We start from the raw sequence: 20091 nt of genomic DNA on the forward strand, positions 1-20091 counted from the left end.
ATGTACACTCAGCTCCATATATCAGCATTGTCGTAAAACAAAGACGGATACACAAATCGGCAATTTTATAGGCGAGCAGTTTAAAGCTGTGGATTTAGACTTCATTGGTAAATACTGGCGAAGTATCTGAATCGTTGTTTTCAGCGTTTTTAGTAAAGAAGTGATAAATTAATTAATACATTTCGTATGGTAAGATGTTTTAAGTCGATTTCTACAAAAAAAATAAAATCGAAAAAATATAGATCCGTCTTTGTTTTACGACGCAGTGTATATGTATGCATTTTACAATTTTAAAAACTTGTATACATCTTTGGTTTCAAAAATACCTATGGACGTATTCTTCAGTAGCTTTTAGTGTTGGGAATTATAAGGATGGATATAGAAGTACATAATATTGCAACCAAAAGCGAATGCAATTTCTGAACATTTGTAAACGTATACATATTTTAGCAGCTGACTGTACTACTCAAATCAATCCATGTATTGTTTTTTTGATTACTAGATGTGACTTAGTACAGGCTTGTGAACTTAACTTTTCTGTAATCATTAGCCAGCTAAATAAAAAAACCACAGTTATGTTACGTTTCCATTGGTTTTAGATTTGTTTGTATCATATTAAAATTACATCATATTTTCATTTCATTAATTTATTCAGGTCTTGCTAGGAAAATGGGTAAGATATCTAAATGACATAATTCCATTTTTGTGCTAGATGTTTTGGGGAAAAAGCTTTTTTATGACACCGTCTGTGACAACTCTACTAGGCCACGTAAAAATGAAGATATCACTAACAATTTGATACAAGTCGGAGATGCAATGCAAGTGTTGTATTTATCTTTGAAGAATAGCAAAAACAATGGAACTAAACATGATGGGAAGAAATTACAATCCAATGAAGAATTTTATAAAGGCGCTTTCAATAGTTGTCTAACTTTTGAAGTAAGAGATAGTTCGTTTAATCCTCGGTTAATACTGAAAACGGTAATTCAAACATTAAAGGAATACGAACACAGTCACCCGAAAGCAGTGTTAATGATTGTTGACAATAAGAAAACGTTATTGAAATCAAGAGCCATGGTATGGAAGATAGCGTTTGCGGATAAGAAAATTTATCTGAAAAGTTTCTCTTCTGGATATTTACCTTATTAATTGTATACAGTTTAAAATAAAAAGCATGTTTTTGATGTTTAATATTATAGTTTCTTTTTACAATTTATCTATAGACTGCCAAATTTATCTGATCCGTTTGTCATAAATGGAAGTATATAGGCTCTGCAATCGCTTGGTTCTGTCATAAAATATACAAAACCTATTTGGACATAGAAAATTAAATAGAACGGTGTTAGTGACCAATCATAATTTAGTTTTGTAAGCAATCATATTTAGCCTAACGGGTCAGTTATATTGGCGATCTTTATAATGGCATATTCTTGTCAACATCGATTTTAATTAATGGTAACCAAATTTCTGTCACACCACAAGTATGATGCTAGTAAAATATTCTTGAGTTACAACTGCATTGATTTACATTATAAATAAATTCCTACAATTTTCCTACATAATGATTTGAACTGAATAAAATAGGTTCAAATCTTTGGTTAGTTCAATCATACAATTTTACGTGCCGTGTTGTTATGAATATAGGAAAAAGAAAGTTTCTCGTAAAGTAAAGTATAGTATAATTGTACACATTCTTACTTTAATTATCTTTGTCTTTTTCTAAGTTGGAAAATAAATGTTTGAAGGCGTGCGGTGCGAGACGCAGTGCCCCGCGGGGCGGTACGGCGAGCAGTGCTCGGAGCGCTGTCCTTGCGCCAACAACTCGTCGTGCGACGCTGGCACGGGGCGATGCCAGTGCGCGGCGGGCTGGCGCGGCCCGCACTGCGACCAGCCCTGCCCGCCCAACCACTACGGCGCCGGCTGTCTGCAGATGTGCCCTGAATCTCCTGATGGTATGATCCCTAAAGTTAACTTAATTGTAAACCTCTGGCTTATGATGCCAATTGGATTATGTGAAGCCTTGCTTGTTAGTGTAAACTATACTTTGGAAGTTTGGTTGACGAATAATCATTACCAAGTTGTTAATCGTCGAGGTAAATGAGTTCTAATAATCAAATCATATTAATATTGATTTTCGATGACATTATCAAATAATTTTGGATTAAAAAGAAAAGAACAACGAACTGGAATTATTTATTAGTTCAAATATATGTACGAAATACACGTAAAATAAATTAAGATAACATTTGCTATAATATAAAAAAGTGACAGAATTTAAAAACACTTTTTTAATTACACACTTAAAACACTGCAATAGAAAATATCTAAGTTAACACGAGACAACTGCTAAAGATGTAGTAACCGAACACAATCACAAGCATAATCAAGAATGTTAACAATTGACGTCTGTGATGTTTTGCAATCGCGCTATTGTTCTGTGTGTTTGGAGGTGTGTAACAATAGGTGTTTGTTGCAGGCAACACAACATGCGACCCCGTGAGCGGCGAGTACTCGTGCCCGAGCGGCTTCACCGGCCTCGCCTGCGAGTTCCCCTGCCCGCTCGGCACCTACGGCCTGCACTGCGCTCACAAGTGCGACTGCAAGAATGGCGCGGATTGTCATCATGTTACCGGTATCTTACCATGTTTAATATTTTTTGTTTTTATTTTATTTTAATGAATTTACTAAATATGACAGTGATTCAGTTAAACATTTTATGTGTATTTTGGAAATCACTGAACAGTCAGCCGCATAAATATGGATTTATTTACAAAGCTTAGAAACTAGTGTTTGTTTTCAATTTCTATTATATTATCATGTGTTCGTCCATATGTATCTAACGATGAATATTTGCAATTACATACTATGAAATGTTAGGTCTATATAAGTTTAGAAAGTTTTACTAGTGTAAAATGTGTGTATATTTATGTAGCTGACTGTACCTGTGCTCAAAAATCATAAAATATGTAGTCAACATCTTAGGTAATGATTTTTGTTTAAATGCTAACAATACAATTTTAATACTAACGTCCAATTGCATTTTATTTCTTCTATCTTAGTCTTGGAAAAAATAGTAAAGTTTAGATTTCAAGATTTTTTCTTTAATACGCAAAAAAGTTAATTTATTGTATATGTTATTTTTTAAAATGTACGGTAAATGTATGTGTGTGTGCAGGCGAGTGCCAGTGCCTGCCGGGGTGGCGCGGCGCGCGCTGCGGCGAGGCGTGCCCGGCGGGCTGGTGGGGCGCGGCGTGCTCGCAGCCGTGCCGCTGCGCGCGCGGCGCCGCCTGCCGCCCCAACGACGGCTACTGCCGCTGCCCGCCCGGCTACACCGGCAACTACTGCACGCAGTGTAACTACCACTACCACTATGCTACACTACATCCTTCATCAATTATTGACACGACGTCTGTGCCCTGTGCCGCCCGCATCCAACACTCTCGCAACCTTCACCAGGCCATCGGTCCATCTTGCGGGAGGCCTACATCCTTTATCCTCATTTATTACTTAATTTTATTGTTTACATATGTGAAATTCCCAATTAAAAATGTCAAAATCACCCTTACCATAATAACCTTGCTTCCTTAATGTTGGCAGCTTGTAGTTTATTGCCCCTAAAGGAGTAACGGGGGGTAAAATGGGTGAGATGGTAAACCACATAAGGGTTTATTTTTCAATTTAATTATCCCTAAGTTTAATAGCGTGAAAACATATAGCTTAAAGCGTGTCGTTAAGTATAAGGTTTTTAAAGAAAAAAAATAAAAAAAACTAGGTTTCCCGCGACTCCGTTCGCGTGGAAAAAACAGTAGTAGTAGTAGCCATGTGTTCTTCCAGACTATTCTCTACGTCTTCGCCAAATTTTCATCGAGATTCGTACAGTCATTCAGGCTACATACATCTATCCATCTAAACTTTCGCATTTATAATTTTAATAAAAAGATTAATGAAATATGCTGTGATTGTAATATTAAGTACAGATTAGTATATGTATGCATGAGGTGTGTTTGCAGTCTGTCCGGAGGGGTACTTCGGCGACCACTGCATGGAGGCGTGCGCGTGCCCGGCGCGCGGCAGCTGGCAGTGCGAGCCGGTGCGCGGCTGCGTGTGCCGGCGCGGCTACGTGGGCGAGCACTGCGACACGCACGCCGCTGACGCCATACACATCGACCACGCCGCAGGTATCTCACTCACTACAATCACTACACTCACTACACTCATTTCGATATATTACTAACTTCCGCCCGCGACTCCGTCCGCGTGGAATTAACTTTTGTTTTAGATAAAATATTAATAGATTTTTGTTAATTTACTAATATTTCCTTTAACCATTCCAACTAAGCTCTAGGCTTGTGCTAAGATATGGTTCACGAAAATAGTCAAATGGCGGGATTGGAACCTTTGACCGCAAGATCGGTAATTCGTACTCCAAACCATTGGGATAATAGCGCTTTAATTTAAAAAAAAATGTATGTAGCTTATGTCTTCTTCCAGACAATCTACTTTTCATCGAAATCCGTTAAGCAGTTTAGTCTACAAACTCAACAAACATCCATACATCCATCCATTTAAACTTTCGCATTTATATTAGTATGATTTTTATGGTGTAAGTACGTAATGTTACTGGAGGACTTCCCGTTGGTCCGGTTCAACTCCCAATCATCCCAATATGGTGAAATCCTTTTTTTTTAAACTTTTACTGGCAAGAAACAAGTGTACTTTGCACAAATTAAATGTAAAGGGTAAAAAATAGGAAGAAATGTGTCATGCAATTAAATTAATTTGAACAATCGGGAAGAATTAAATAAGCTTAATAAATATTTGTGTCCCGATTTCTTTCATATAAAAAGCTAAAGTTTCTTATAATCCTTCCATTGCGAAAGTTTTTAAGAACGAACCAAAAGCTTGGTTATTCGCCCTTGATTGAGTACAGGCTAAGTAAATGTGTATCCAGTAGGATCATCAAACGCCGGCTTGACAACGGTGATGGTGATAATGGTGCTGCTCTGCGCGGCCGCCGCCATCCTCGTGCTGCTCTACTACCGCAAGCGCGTGCGCAACCTCAAACGAGAGATCGCGCACGTGCACTACACTGCCGACCCCAATCAGCCGCCAGGTGAGAGTTTAACTAAAATTGATTAAAATAAATGAAAAAACAAAATTCACATTAGTAAGTGGAGAAGTCAATGATCTCTATAAATGGACAAGTAACTACAGTAATTTGTGTCTATTTTATTTTCCTTAATTTAGCACTAACAATTTAGTAATAACAACGAAAAACTTAGCCCTTAAATACATGATTTTTTCTTTTGAAAACCATAAATTGAAACGGGTAGTAAATTAAGCATGGATTAAAGGAAAAAATGCCTTTAAAATAGTCTATTGGGTAAAGATGTAAAGACTGGTGTATATATGCATTGTCATGCATTTTAGGGTTAACTGTTATTAGCAACAAAGGCGCGTTAAAGTCGTAATGAAGCAAAAGCTGTCATTTTCAAAATCGCCTATCTATTTATTCAGATCAGTGGGAACAGTGAAAGGTTTTAATAAGCAAAGGAAAAACGTGTCACGCATTTGAAGTAATACTAGGAACTATTTGACATATAAAACATTTATTTTGCCAAATAATAATTACCGAATGGACTTATTTCAGAGCAACACTTCGACAACCCGGTGTACTCGTTCCAAGGTTCAACACGCAGCGACGAGAGCGCGTCCACATTGTTGAACAACTCCAACAAGATATTCAACAACTTGAACGCGGCCAAACTCAATAACGCCACCCTCGAGAAGTTGAGGATGACCGCCTCCAGCTCCAGTGACAGTCAGTATTGTTAAAAATTTCATTCCGATTACGAAATATCCTTCTCTTTCTTTTCAAGGAAAATGAGAGAGATCACAATTTTTTTATTGCCTACTTTATTATTGATGTAGTGAAAATCATCACACATTTTAACAGTGGTACATGCCAGTAATTATAACTATAGTTTTTATACCACGACCACATAATCTCAAGGAGAAGTAATTGCTCGTACACTTTGACTACTGGCACAGACAACTGAAGGGTTAATTTTGGGCCCCTTGTCCCAAAGGGCCATATCTGTCAAATTATCTTTGCCTGGGAAGGCGAAGTGAATTTGATGGATAAGAGGACACTTAGAAAGGCGATATATCCACTTTGCGTGTCTTTCTTTGTCAATTAAAGATAGTCAACGCATAAGTGATTTTAAATGATAAGAAATGTCTATGAACTGCGGTCTTTCCGCTATTTTTTTTTATTTGTTCATATTTTTACATATATACGTATATTGTACTTAGACGAATCGGAGTATTTTGATGGCCGCTTGCTTATCACCTAATATTATAAATTCTTACAGCTTATGACCCGCTGTCGTCGCTAAAGAATAAGGACGCGGACGCGACCAACCCCAACTTGTACCACTGCATAGATGACGACAAGCTGGACCACGTGTACGATGAAATCAAACACAAGGAGGGATATGGTAAATAACACTATTTTCTGTATTAATCATAATAATAAGCTAGCTTTAATAAGATAATACAACAATGCTAGAATATTTTAATTTTATTCCAACAGTACAGTCATCTACGGTCGAGGTATTGTGTTTAAAAAAAATCTTATACCTAACAATAAAACTACAAAGCCTATATAAGGAGTTTTACGAAGCTGAGAATTAGAAATGTCTAGAAATGTCTATAGTATAGCGATTTCTTAAATGTTCTATTTTAATTATTTCAGAAATGGAATACGATCACTTGAACTACACCCCGCCGGCGAACACATGGAAACCGCACTACCAGAGGATGAACAACGACCTTCCCGCAGTACACAGGGTGCAGAGCTACCCCCACCCCGAGCACCCCGAGCACCCCTCCGCGGTGGCACTGCCCACCCCGCCCATACCACCCTTGCCCAAACTGAACATGACACCCATACCACCGCCGCGCGCCATCGACAGTATAGAGGTGCCAGTCCCACCCAAAAGGGAAGAAGGAGCATCCTGTATTAATGATGAGGAGAACCAAACACCCTGATGATATCTCTAAGGTTATTTCTAAAGCAATATTTGTGCAAATTAGTATGACTTTGTCAATTTAGAAAAGAGTATTAGATATTTTGATATGCCTTTTGGAATTTGTGCATCAAAATTGTTTTATTAGAGATTTTATGTAAACGAAAAATTGCAATTAATATCAAAATAAGTTTAATTTACTTTTAGGCAGTTGATAAATAAGATTAAAAATACATTTTGGCTTTAATTTTCGCTCATACTAAAAGGCAGCTTAACCATGTTCTCAAGTTTTTAGGAAAATAGAAAAATAACTTTATTATGATAAAATATTAATTCACTCATTTTACATTTTGCTTACATAAAATCTCGTACAACGAGTGCATAAAAACATGAGACTTCTTAGAGCTGGTTTCATTCACTAAAATTGCTGTACAGGTCTAAAAGACCTGTTAAATTTTCCTTATGTAAACCTGTAGACACGTGACGTCATCAATCCCAAGTATCATGTTATTGTACACGAGTTGTATAAACAGGCTGTAAATAGCTCTGTTAGAATTAAGTGTTGTTCAGTGAGTGATCTCTACACTTTCATTTTAATATAATTCTATATTTTTAATTAATAACTTGTCTAATTTTATAGAATTTTTTCATGAAATCAAATAGTAATATATTAGCGCCCTTATTTACGAGTTTAAGGCAATCTATTTAGTTAGAGTAATTGTATTGCCGTTAAAATGGCGTCATGTAATTTTTAATATTTTACTTATTAAAGACAAGTGCAATGCTCAACATCACTTGTATGAATGTCACATATTTATTGAAATATTTTAAACTTATTAAGGTTATTTTTAAGCTAAGGTTGTTAAGGTTGTATGTAAAAAAAACTCAATTAAGCAATTTTTCACTATTACATATCATATAAATCATTCATTTTAATTAATTTACTGAATAAACTGCCACCATTTTGTCATCGATTTTTATGACTTTTTTGTACATGATTTTAATGCAATTCTAACATGTAATTATCTAAAAATAATTTAAAATTTTACACGAATGAATTTTAAATTTTAATAATCCTTGTATTTTGATTAATTTAGTCTGTGGATAATTTTCAACATTCCACAATTTTTTTTTATTTCAAACATTAAAATATGTACTATGATTTAATTTTGTTAAGTGTTGCCTGTTTTTAACAAATTATATTTTATATTTTAAACAGAATATAAGATTAGTTGTGGCAGGAAATTTTGTTTACAATTTAGATATAAATATACAATATGAAATAGGCAGTTAAATGTATTTTTATAAAAAATAAAAATTTAAAATGAGTATTTTGACAGAATAATTGGTATTTAAGTTCAAATTGTATATTATAATAATATTGGGTAAAAAACTAAATATTTGCTCATCAAGGTGCCAAATTGTACGAAAAAATCGTGGATTAATTAGGAAGTTCGAAATCTCATATCAAAATACAGAATTTTCAAAATTGAATTATGTACAATGGCTTTTATGTTTTTGTCACAATAAAATGACAATTTTTATTTACGAAACTTACTGTCAACTTGTATATAAAACACATTTGTACAATGCATTAAATTTAATGACGAAATAATTCAATTCAGGCGCACGCATAGTGCTTTAATAGATGTTAATATGCGCCCTTAGTGACAGCTGAACGGCTGTGGGCGTTACAATAAGTAACTTGTCACATTTAAATCTATTTTATGTCATATAAAAATTAATTTCTTTGACTTATTAATTTATTATTTTGTAACAATGATGGTTTATAACAGTCAATATTTTTTGGATTATTAATAGCTTTGTTTGTTTTGTACGAAAGTTCCGTATATCTTTAGAGCGTGCCAACACCTTTGACTAAACTATCGGACAACTGTTTAGTCGCGCTTTGATTCCTATGAGCTTATATGAAGGTGCGCACACAACTCGATTTTCAGTTGTGCAACTAAACAGTTCAATTTGCTGTAAAGGATCAAACAATCGCACAACCGTTGTGCGATCATTTAGTCAAGTCAGTTTAGTTTAAATGTTTGTTATTTTTGTATACGATCCCTGCGTAAAGATTTAAGTGTTTGGTAGCTGAAATGTTTGCGACTTCGATTCTGCATGTAACTAAATAATATATGACAATAATATTAAGTTACATTTCTCGACTAAGGATAATTTAGATTAAGGATTTATCATTAGTCATATATTTTTATTGTTTTTCAATTTTATCTGATTGTAAATGAAATATGCAACTATCATCAAACACACATTAGCCAAGACAAGCCGATAGTCTAAAGTTTGTGATATTCTGTTTATTATAAGACATTTAAATACAAGTTCTTTACAATATGTTTTCTTTAATAACCAAATCTAAAAAAAATAAAACAATAAATAATTACGTTTTAATTAATTTAAAAGTTGTGATAATTAAATTAGTATAGCAGATTAGGTATTGACATTAGGTAATAGAAAAAGAAATCTAACTTTAACTCTTAGTATTGTTAAACGGCCACTGAATCAGACCCTTAGTGCGGATATCTTGTGTAAATCTATACTTATTATAATAAACACACACTTCTTTCTTGCCTAAGATGTCGGCAATTACAACATTTTAAATAATTCTTTTTTCAATAAAAAGCCCATTTGAGTCACGCTTTAGTCTATATATTTTAACGCCATTAAACTTAGGGAGTAAATATTTTGGATAAAAAACCTAATGTGGGAAAGAGACCATAAGTTGCCAACATCAAGGAAGCAAGTTTGTCATCATGTCATGTCATTTTGACATTTATAATTGATAATTTGACAGATGTAAATAATAAAATAAAATTTTCATAATTCCATGCGGATGAAGTTGCACGGGAACAGCTAGTTACACTAAGACATTGACTTTTTAAGTATTTCATATTATTTATCGTCTTTCATTTCTAATATTCGGGGCCTCAATTTGTATAACATACCTAGATTGTATTACTGTTCAAAAAGCAATGTAAAATCTTTTTCATGCGTAATTAGTTGGCAATTATATTCCAAATATTTATACAGATGTTAGCCGTCGAGTAACGCGTGGATATCAGTAAACACGCGTAAAACATATAGCTAAATTCAATAAAGGCGTAGTTGGTAAATTATCCGACAGTCTTTATACTTTCGGGTGAAATAATGTAGTGTCGGTTTTTGTTTTCTCTTGACAAAGAAATTAATATGAAATTCTTAATTATACTTTTGGTGATAAACGTACATGTAAGTAAATATTTTAATAATAATATAAATACGTTTGTAAATAAAAAAAAACAAATAGTTATAATAAATACTTTAAATTACAGGTTCATTCAGCATCTATTTACGGTGAGTTTCGTGATGTGATGTCGTCGTTAGAACATAGTTTTCAAAAGATGATAACTGATGTTGTCACCGATGTAAGAGATACAATTGATTGTACCGTTGAAGCAGTTGAAAGTGCATTAGCACTCGGATCTACTATATCTAATCCTAAATGTAGGGGAGTTATAAAAAATCAAGATAACGGTAATACAAAAGGAATGTCATTGAACATACCAGATGCAGAATTTAATGGAATCAAAAATGATTACAATATATATTCTAAACCATTTAATTACGAAAATGAAAATTTGAAATATAAATTCACAAATGATGAAGATCGCTTGGCATATATGAAAAAATTTCTTAAAGATGAATTCGATAAAATGTCCGCAAGTATGCGAATACAATTTAAAGAGATAGAATCTGAAGAGAAGTCAGCAGCTGATGCTATACTGAAATATATCAATATTTTACATAACATGAAGCATAATAGTAAAAGTGATTCCGAAGTGAATGAAGCGAAACGAATATTAGACGGTGCTTCGAAGATTTTAAATGCAAATAATAATTCCAATGTTAATAAAATATTAACTTTACATGATTCAAATCAAGACAAAGTTAATATGCAGAATACAATGAAGATAGCAGAAAATAAATTTACGAATAATATGCACAATGCTACACATTTATCAACGGGAACATTAAAAGACATATTTAATAAAGCGTTAGGAACTCATGTTAAAGACAATAATCAGCAAAGGAATCAAGGAATAGATGGTGAAAATTCCCCCTTGTCTGGTATAGACTTGTCTCATCATACTATAGAAAATAATGATGAACCTATGGACTATGATTCATTATTTGGTCATAGTGAATCAAACAAAGACGCAATAGACGATGCTACTAAAATACTAGAAGATAGCCAAAGAACTAATTCTATTTTGAACAACTTTTTTCCACAAGCTGCTCAAGCTGGTAGCAGTATCTTTGATAATCCATAAACGTTTGGTTTTTTTTTTATAAATTAGTCACGACACTAGTGCGTGATTTCTTTTCATCGTAAGTTGAGTTTATCAATGTAATCAATTAAAATCAAATTATACAAATATTTAATTAATGATTTAAACCATTAAAAACTATTTTGTGAAATAGAAACATTAAATATAAATAAAATCACATAAATAAATTAACGTTTTTGTAACACGATGCATGATCAATTAAATATAATATTACTTGTTGAGGTTAACTTCAGTTAAGGCAACACTTACATTATTTATCTTTTTTATCTTGGAGCTCTAATTATGTTTCTTTAAACTTCAGTTTTTAATATTTTTTGTAATAATCTCGTTGAGGATTCAAAGAAAAGTCACTTTCTATATTATAACATTTTTATTAACAATATAAATAGATAAATTACAAATTTATTTTACTACAATTGAGCTGCGCTACTCTACTGCAAACAGTCAAATGTGCTTAATCCTTAATTACTTTAAATACCTACACATTCCTTCCGATTGCTCTTCAATAGGGACCCTAAACTATGCACCAGTACATTTCCTAGTCCTCTCATACTGACAATTTTTCATAATAATTCTATATCAAATGACTGCACTATTTGAGTGCGTATCTATAGTAATCTATTTTTACACATTTCAACACAAAACTTTCCAATTCATCTATCAAAACTTCGTTTATCTGTGCACACAATTTGTCTAGTTTCGAAGTATATTTTAAATTACATAATAAAGTAATACGCCATTAACGTATTTCGTTTTGTCTTCAATTCCAGTCCAATGTTAACCACTGATTCATTTAGTATAAAGCGTATCTAAAATTATTGATATTTACAATAATGAGCTTACGTATAAAACATGATGTTTAATTGCAGTGTCGGATTTCCAGATACCGTACTTCATATATCAATAAGACCAACAAGAAATAAACAATCAGTTAACTTTACAACGTTAAAGTACGTAATTATCTTATATTTCGACAGCAATTAATCACAAGAAACGTAGTTTTGTCATATAAATAAGATGAATTCTCATCGACCGACGATTTGTACAAAGTTTACAAAAGTATGTTTTATGCAGCTGAAGTTTGTTTATCATCTACAAGCTTTCGCCCGCGACTCTGTTCGCGTGGAATAAAATAAAACAAAAATGATTAGTCTATGTCTTCTTCCTAACTATCCCCTACATCTATACCAAATTTCATCGAAATCTGTTCAGCTGTTTAGGCTACAAACTCTAACAAACATCCAACTAAACTTTCACATTTATAATATTAGTATTTCGTTTAGCCTCACGATCAGGACCTGTACGGCGTACAGTACAAGGAAACCCGGCACTGATTTATTCGTCAATTCTAATCGCAATTAACCAAAATGTGTAGTCAGACAAGACTGACGTTCACTGTTCGTATTGGAAAGCTCCAGTGACAGATCAGCATTCATAAATACTTGTAAAATTGAGCAAGTATCACTTAAAGTAAATTGTTATATTGTACTTATTATCATAAGGAGAATTTTGTATGTTGGGTTTGTATGTGATAAAAAAATGACATTTATATAGTGAAAATTACAAAATTAAAAAAACGTTCATGATCGTTTTAATGACTGGTTTTAAAAGTATACATTTCTTACAAATATGAAAATTGTTATATTTAATGTAAAGTACATGTTCTATTCTACGACAATTGAGATTATGTATAGAAGAGATTTTAAAAGTGAGATTTATCTCATAGAGTGAGATAGTGGTAGATACACTAGTTACTTTAAGTCGATATTAGTTTTCTACCTAAAGATTTAATATTAAATCGTTAAACCAAATGAGAGATTAAACAAAGTTCATTAGTTTAAGAAGCGAGGTGTATCATAAGAAAGGATTTACAATGACACTACACCGCTACTTTATTTTAATAATTAACCGATCATGTTGAACACAGACAGCATCGATTTGGTGGTGTTTCGTTCATTAATTTTATACTACTCGTATATCTATTCAAAACTACATACATCTAAATTTATTACTGCACAATTACGTTTTGGTTAATTTTATACCGCGTTATAAAACGCTTTAATTTTACTTTATTTATTTACGAACACTACAAAAATGTTCTAAATATCGAAAATTTTATAATAAATTTAATATTACTTTTAATATTTGATTTTTAGGTTAGTATTTCTTTTATAAATTAATGTTACAATAAATCGTTGTTATCGACACATCAGGTTATATGGCAAAAATAATTTATTTCGGTTTTTTATTGTCATCATATTTTTTGTAATGACGTGATAAATTGAGACAAGGAAATAGATTATGACATAGTTAGAGTATGTAAGAATTAGAAGGATAGTTGATGAGTGCGTAAGGTAAATGTTGGGTGCAAAGTTTAAGAATAATGAGAAGAGATTACGCTAGTACAATGTACGTGTCGTGGAATAGAACACGTGCGGGCAGGACGGGTGTGCGTTGTGTTCCGGTGCAGTGCGCCCCACTCTCCACCACTCTCCTCCACTCTCCCCCACTCTCCTCCACTATCTCCCACTCTCCTCCACTCTCCCCGGCTCTGCCCTACAACTTGCTTGCACTCTCTCCAATAAACCTTCATATCTTAAGTCTACATACATTTTATAGAAAAAAGATTATTTTAAAAAACAAACACAGACGCACCTAGTTCAAAAATTAGGATTTCGAATGATTTTTTTAAGATCATCTCCAATTATGATACGTTTACTTTTATATGCCGCCAAAAGTTCTCATTTTGTTTTGAATAATTATACAATACCGGCACTGCCATAAAAAGTTTTTTGGCGAGTACTCAAATAATCTTACAAGCTATATTGCATTTTGCAGCAACTCAAACCTTCTCTCACAACATTTCGTTAGCTAAATTTCAAATATGATATAAACCCTTCAATGTAAAAAAAGCGATGCTTAAAAAGTCCCAGCTCTTGAAAATAACATCATTCTGTATCATTTGGGCGCGAATTACAAACAAATTGTAGCGAGAGTGTCACTCGGGGGCGCTGCACGTGGCGCGGCGCCTACGACGGCGGCGGACAGCGCACCAGCGTGGACGTAGCGATCTGATTGAAGTGCTTGTCGATGGGCACGCGGTCGTCGTACAGCGTGGGCGCCTGCAGGATGATGCCCGCCGTGCCCACCAGCACCGCCAGTGTGAAGATCCACAAGAACAGTCGGTCGAGCACCATCGCTACGTACTTCCAATCTTCTTTCACCTAAAAAAGATCACATAAAATCTGATATTCTTACAATTGTATGAAATCTTACAAATGTATTGTGTAAGAAAAACTCTTTCAATAAATAATTCAACACCTCTTTTTAGTAACCGTGTATAAGATCATCTCGATACCTTTGTAGAATCCTCTAACATTCTGGTGTGTTCCGCAATGAAGCGGACGCAGAAGCAAGTCTTGTGCATATGCGGCGGGCAGGAGGAATGACTGAAGCTGGGCGGCGGGTCGGGCACGGGGCTCAACGCTTCCTCCTCGGAGCCTGGGCCTCCCACGCCCAGCGCGCCCCCCTCGCCTGACCCGTGCACCACGCAGCTCCCTCCAAAACGGTTACTTTCACCCATTCTGTCAGAATAAAAAAACAATTGCTGCTATTATTTTATAAATAATCAAATGATTCAAAGGTCATGGTAGGCAATTTCTTGCAACACTTCATAAGAGTTCAACAGAACGCACCCAGAATTGACGTAAGTGGTGTGCGTAAGATCCTCCTTGCTGGGCGTGCGTGTGAGCGGGCGCGCCGGCACGACGGGCGGCGGCCAGGCGCCGGGCGCGCAGCAATCGTCGTCCGCCGCTGCCAGCCGGTATGGGTAGAGCGGCCGCGCCGCGCCGCCGCACCGCACCACCACTCCGCACGCCGTGTACCGAGACCTGCTCATAACATTCAAATATATAAGATTTCTAGAAACATAAACAAATAACACCAGCTTGTTAAAACATCTTTTCCGATAGTTAATCGAGTTACGTGACTACCCAAAGATTGTGATCGCATCGCTTGTTAATAAAATTAAAATTATTTTAACTGTAGAAATGATCCAAAAAGTATAATTAGCCAAACATTGATATCCGGTATCATTCAGACTGTGCGCGACTGTACTCATGTCCAGCGAAAACAAAGCGATTTTCCGAGTAATCCTCTTAAAATATTCGGGTATACAGCTTCATCACTTTATATTATCAGCTTTCCGAAACTAACTGCAAGTGTTGATAACGTCCGAAAAAACTAAATTGGATTTTTAAGTAAGATTAAACTAAGTCCGTAATGGTAGTACAAAATTAAGTTATATATTCCGTCGTACTAACAACACTCTTTAGTGATAGAATTTGTTTTCAAACAATTTTGCCAGAGATGCCAATAATTTTATTAGGAACTAGGAATAATATAACAATTTAGAAGAAGGGTTGATCAAACTCGTTGAGATATGAATTATTAATGCGAATCGATAGCTTGTTAAAGAGTTCATCTTTGGCACAGTTTTCTATCCCCTCTATTTACTTGTTACTATTTTTTTTATTAAATAACTTTCATCTGCCTTTTTGTTACTTAAAATCATTAGTCAAATGTGTTGTTATTTTCTGCTATTACAACCGCTACAATTAATTGAAGTAAAAAGCCGTTGTTGTGATAGGCTATCAAGATAAACTCGAGTAATAATCTATGAGAATACAGCCTCCACATTGTGGTGTGCGGTCTCATCTATCCCGGCTGTCCATTTACGTAACGATCTGAAACCGCTCCGTAACGCAGCCTCGCGTTATACCACCACTTTGACTAAAGAAATAGGGACTAGGCAAAGAGTCATATTACTAAATAAAACTTGCTACATTTCGAGGGTCTGACTCCCGCGTGTCTACATCATGAAACGTCTTTATGAACTGTTACTCAATTTAAACACACAAAATGAGCACACTTGCAAGTTTGGAGCTTATTTCGTTATCATTTGATAGAGGGAATACGCTTATGACAGATCATGTCTCTTAAAAGTCATAGTACCTCTACTACGTTTGTTAATAGACCACTGCCTCTGTCATTATATCGAGTGGTTTGAGTCATGAATGATTTTGTTATTGAAACCCCTTGATATTGTTTTCAAATCGTTTGGAGCGATTAAATTAATACTTCATTGTTTTCCTTAAGTTGATGAATATTGAAATGAAAGGCACATTGTTGATTTATGTTTACGTAAATATTTATGTATTGAATAAATTTGAATTAAATATCGCTTTCAATTTGGATTTTGAATATTTCAGGGGTTATTGGGAATTGTTGAGTTGGGAGGACAGATAATATAATACTATATTATATATTTAGTTAATTGTAAACACTAAAAGAGTTACTTAGTTCACTATCTCAACAGACTCGGTAAGTATCATAGTACTTGGATATTCGCTATTAGCATCTACTCATAACGGCGGTTGATCCCGTGAATTAAATTGATTAAACTACATATAATTTAAAAAGTAGACTAACCTAGACACCTGAGTATCGTTATCTCTATATTTTAAAAGAACGAACGGGATACCTGTTTGTTGTTTACTATTTTATAATTTAAACAAACTGTTGTAAGTAGAAGTAAGAAATAATTTCAATAATGAGTAATATTAGAGTTCTGGAATGCTTGAGAATAAGTTGAGTGATTTTGAAGTTGGACGCGTTGGAATCCCGGCGCGTCGCAAGTCGCTAGTAAACTAGTTATTACACCCGATATTAAGTTGTTAGGAACTTGTGTACCGAGTACGCCGACAGAAGGGCCGCTTGCTAATAACTACGGGTTCACTATGCTATCGCCGAACTTCGTAATTATAATTCTGTTATGTGAACAGCCAATGTGTAGAGTTAACTTTTTATTACATAGTACATTAAATACATAGTTTTACAAACCAGTGAATAACTATTTATTAACTAATCTACATTATAATAACAATCCCAAGACAATATTTAGATGTTCTGCGATAAAAACTACAAGACAATTTTTTTCTATCTAAACAATTACAAATTATCTTTTTTCCATTATACCAGCAGAGCATAAAATACATAATTAAACTCCATTAAATGTTAAAACTAATCAATGTAATTTGTTTAATATAATACTGTAAATAGTGTATCAATATTTACTTAACATTGGAATCGTGATCGCTGAAATTCACAAGGTCAAATAGAAAATAGAGAAAAAATTCGTTTACAGAGCGTGCGCTAGGCGCTGCCTATAACTTTCACGAGCTACTTTATTTTATTAGGGCATCAGACGTCGGCAACGAAACTTTAATCTAACATACACTTTTATCGTACGTGTAACCTTATTTACTTTTGTTAAAATCTTTTTCCTTGTTAACAGTAACAGCTGGCAGATAAGGAAATAATAAGCTTTGGCATTTTCTATAGTTAAGTCAACAAGAAGATATTAGATACTGAGCTTCCGGACCGTTAATGATTAATATTCCTACAACAAAGTCGTTAACTACCTATAGTTACTTTGGTAGTTTCGGCAATAATTATTATAGTAATTTTTACTCAATAATATTAGACCCTTCCTTAATTTTAGACGAATATCAAATGATTTGCCTAAAATCTAGTACAGCCAACTTCATTTATATACAATACTGAAAGCTGAGCTAAAGACCGTTGAACAATATTAACATAGCTCGTCGCTGCTTACAACTTAGAGCTTATTAATATTAAAGTTATCGGGGTGGCGGCGGTGTTAGGCTAGTCCACAACTTTGCCTCTGAAAGTCACCCAGAAGTTATAATTAATTTACATTTGTCATCGCGAGGTGTCAGGGGTGCGGGCGAGAGCGAGAGGGTCTGTGTGCTTGTGAGAGGGAGGATCGCATGTTTATCTTAACGTTTAAATGAATCCCGATTGCTTTATTTAATAAATATAATTAACCCAATGACTGTCGGATGTTTCACATTAATTTTATTTTTAAGGATATGTGGAACAATAACCAATTGTTATGCCTTTAAAGACAAAGTATGGTCATATTTGGTGATAAAATACAATTAAACGGTTTAATTTGCATACACTAATTAATACACATTTAGTTATATCCAGTAATTTAATGGTTGGGTAGTCAGTGTGGATAATTCATAGTTTAAATGTACAATAAGGGACTCAATGACTATTAAATGACCTTCTGAGTGGATCAAGTTATTTCGCTTTTAAGTCTGTATATTTCTATTTGTTTTTGTGTATACCAGTTACCTGTTCGTGTCGAATTTGTACTGTGGTCGTTTCATGAAGAGCAATCGAGGCAGGATGTGTATGAAGACGCGCTTCACCCATGGCGCCATGCGGTGCGTCTGCGGCGACCGGAAGTGCACGTTCAGTACAACCACTGTCACGCATATACTGAAAACATACAAGTTATATATACAACTTTTGTATGTTATTTGTAGATACAAAAATAAATTCGTGCTTGACCACTATATTGCCAAATCTTACTACAAATTGTGTTACTTTGGTAGGTTTTTTTGTGTTTAATGATTTTTTTAATTGTTATTTAGGCTATGTAGCTTTGGGAATCACGGAGGATGTCGGGTTGATAAGTACATTTTAACAATTAACTAACTACTATGCATAAGAATTCCGTTTTTAATGAGATCTCTATTTTATTTAATACAACAAATTCAATTAAGTGAATGGGGCGAGAATAACCGCGATACTGCAAGTTCACGGCAACATGTAATGAAGATAGTAATTAATCAAGATTTATCACGTGATCTGCACGCTTTGTCCACACAGGGCTGCCATCTTACAATAGCAACAATATGTATCTACACTTTCTTAAATGTAGAACAAAACAAAAAATAAAAGTCTACTTCCCAAACTCCTTAACGACAATAGTAAATAAATTCATCATAATTTTATCTTGTCTACTATTTTTTTTTATTTTTTAATTGTACTAGTTTACTTTAACTTGTAGTATTTTTACCGAATTCTTTCAACCACTCTTATATTTGACAATATGTAATGCGGTTTCAGATTGACTTTTGCCAGTGGTTTATAAATAATGTAAATAATAATTAAATCTAAATAGAGACAACCCTAGTCGTGGATTAGATTGGTTAAAGGGAGGAAGGGCTCGTCCCTGAATAAGCAGTTTTGTTATTTACCTACGCACTGGCAGCTAATAAAGGAACCGGCCGATTAATGTGGCCTTGTTGTACTTCCCTACTCCCTGCTGCCTGCTCCCCACATCACAGCCAACGTAATTCAACGTAACGGGGATAATTGCTTTCATTTAGATATTTATGTGATGTAAACCGTACATAATATGACATTTACATAATATGATCCTGATGTTTAAATTTTTGATACATTGTTATAGATTAAATGAAAATCAATGCAGATAATCGCATACTTAAAATGCATTCAGAAAGGGCTGTTGCCAACAGAGCACAGACGCATTATAAAATTGAAATTCAAGATTATACAATAATAGAAAAAATAAATTTTAGTACAGTGGTATAAAAATACAATATATTCTACTAATTTCTTAGTTTGTTTTTTAGTCGCCTAATATTTTAATTTCAAATACTTCAGCTCTAACATAAAGTTATGTTTTGACAAAATGTTGAGAATCTTCGAAGATTATTTTAACAGTGGTAGAGCCCGCATCCAGCATTTGCTGGAGCACGAATGGCCCGCTCGCCCGGTGTAATACCACGACCACACGAAGACAGGCG

The 20091-nt window shown here is 34.3% G+C and overlaps 3 protein-coding genes across 4 annotated transcripts in view; 2 read left to right on the forward strand and 1 right to left on the reverse strand.

Annotated features, from left to right (window-relative positions):
• The window catches only part of LOC106103462 (multiple epidermal growth factor-like domains protein 6), a 13553-nt gene extending 5986 nt beyond the window's left edge, over nucleotides 1–7567 (forward strand). Inside the window, exons 9-17 of the mRNA XM_013283242.1 lie at nucleotides 713–939; nucleotides 1739–1952; nucleotides 2477–2632; nucleotides 3176–3352; nucleotides 4011–4178; nucleotides 4952–5113; nucleotides 5651–5821; nucleotides 6375–6500; nucleotides 6758–7567. Coding sequence (XP_013138696.1) covers nucleotides 713–939; nucleotides 1739–1952; nucleotides 2477–2632; nucleotides 3176–3352; nucleotides 4011–4178; nucleotides 4952–5113; nucleotides 5651–5821; nucleotides 6375–6500; nucleotides 6758–7053 — 1697 coding nt within the window. The 3' untranslated portion in view covers nucleotides 7054–7567. The remainder of the gene's footprint in view (nucleotides 1–712; nucleotides 940–1738; nucleotides 1953–2476; nucleotides 2633–3175; nucleotides 3353–4010; nucleotides 4179–4951; nucleotides 5114–5650; nucleotides 5822–6374; nucleotides 6501–6757) is intronic.
• Nucleotides 7568–9857: 2290 nt separating this feature from the next.
• On the forward strand, nucleotides 9858–11381 carry LOC106103588 (myb-like protein F). The gene has a single exon (XM_013283370.1). The coding sequence runs from the start codon at nucleotides 10406–10408 to the stop codon at nucleotides 11363–11365; it is 960 nt and encodes a 319-aa protein (XP_013138824.1). The 5' UTR covers nucleotides 9858–10405; the 3' UTR covers nucleotides 11366–11381.
• A 2168-nt stretch (nucleotides 11382–13549) lies between these two features.
• Nucleotides 13550–20091, reverse strand: part of LOC106103757 (acetylcholine receptor subunit alpha-like) — an 18358-nt gene continuing 11816 nt past the window's right edge. For both annotated transcript variants that reach the window (XM_013283613.1, XM_013283614.1), the window contains exons 5-8: nucleotides 18608–18754; nucleotides 15079–15273; nucleotides 14742–14967; nucleotides 13550–14607 (exon numbers count right to left, since the gene is read on the reverse strand). In XM_013283613.1, coding sequence (XP_013139067.1) covers nucleotides 14413–14607; nucleotides 14742–14967; nucleotides 15079–15273; nucleotides 18608–18754 — 763 coding nt within the window. In that variant the 3' untranslated portion in view covers nucleotides 13550–14412. The remainder of the gene's footprint in view (nucleotides 14608–14741; nucleotides 14968–15078; nucleotides 15274–18607; nucleotides 18755–20091) is intronic.

Source organism: Papilio polytes, unplaced genomic scaffold, assembly GCF_000836215.1.
Source record: "Papilio polytes unplaced genomic scaffold, Ppol_1.0 DF823731.1, whole genome shotgun sequence".
In the NCBI taxonomy this organism is placed as follows: Eukaryota; Metazoa; Arthropoda; class Insecta; order Lepidoptera; family Papilionidae; genus Papilio; species Papilio polytes.

Excerpts from the sequence above, each read along its gene's own strand:
- LOC106103588 (XM_013283370.1), top strand. The coding sequence starts at position 10,406 with ATGTCGTCGTTAGAACATAGTTTTCAAAAGATGATAACTGATGTTGTC.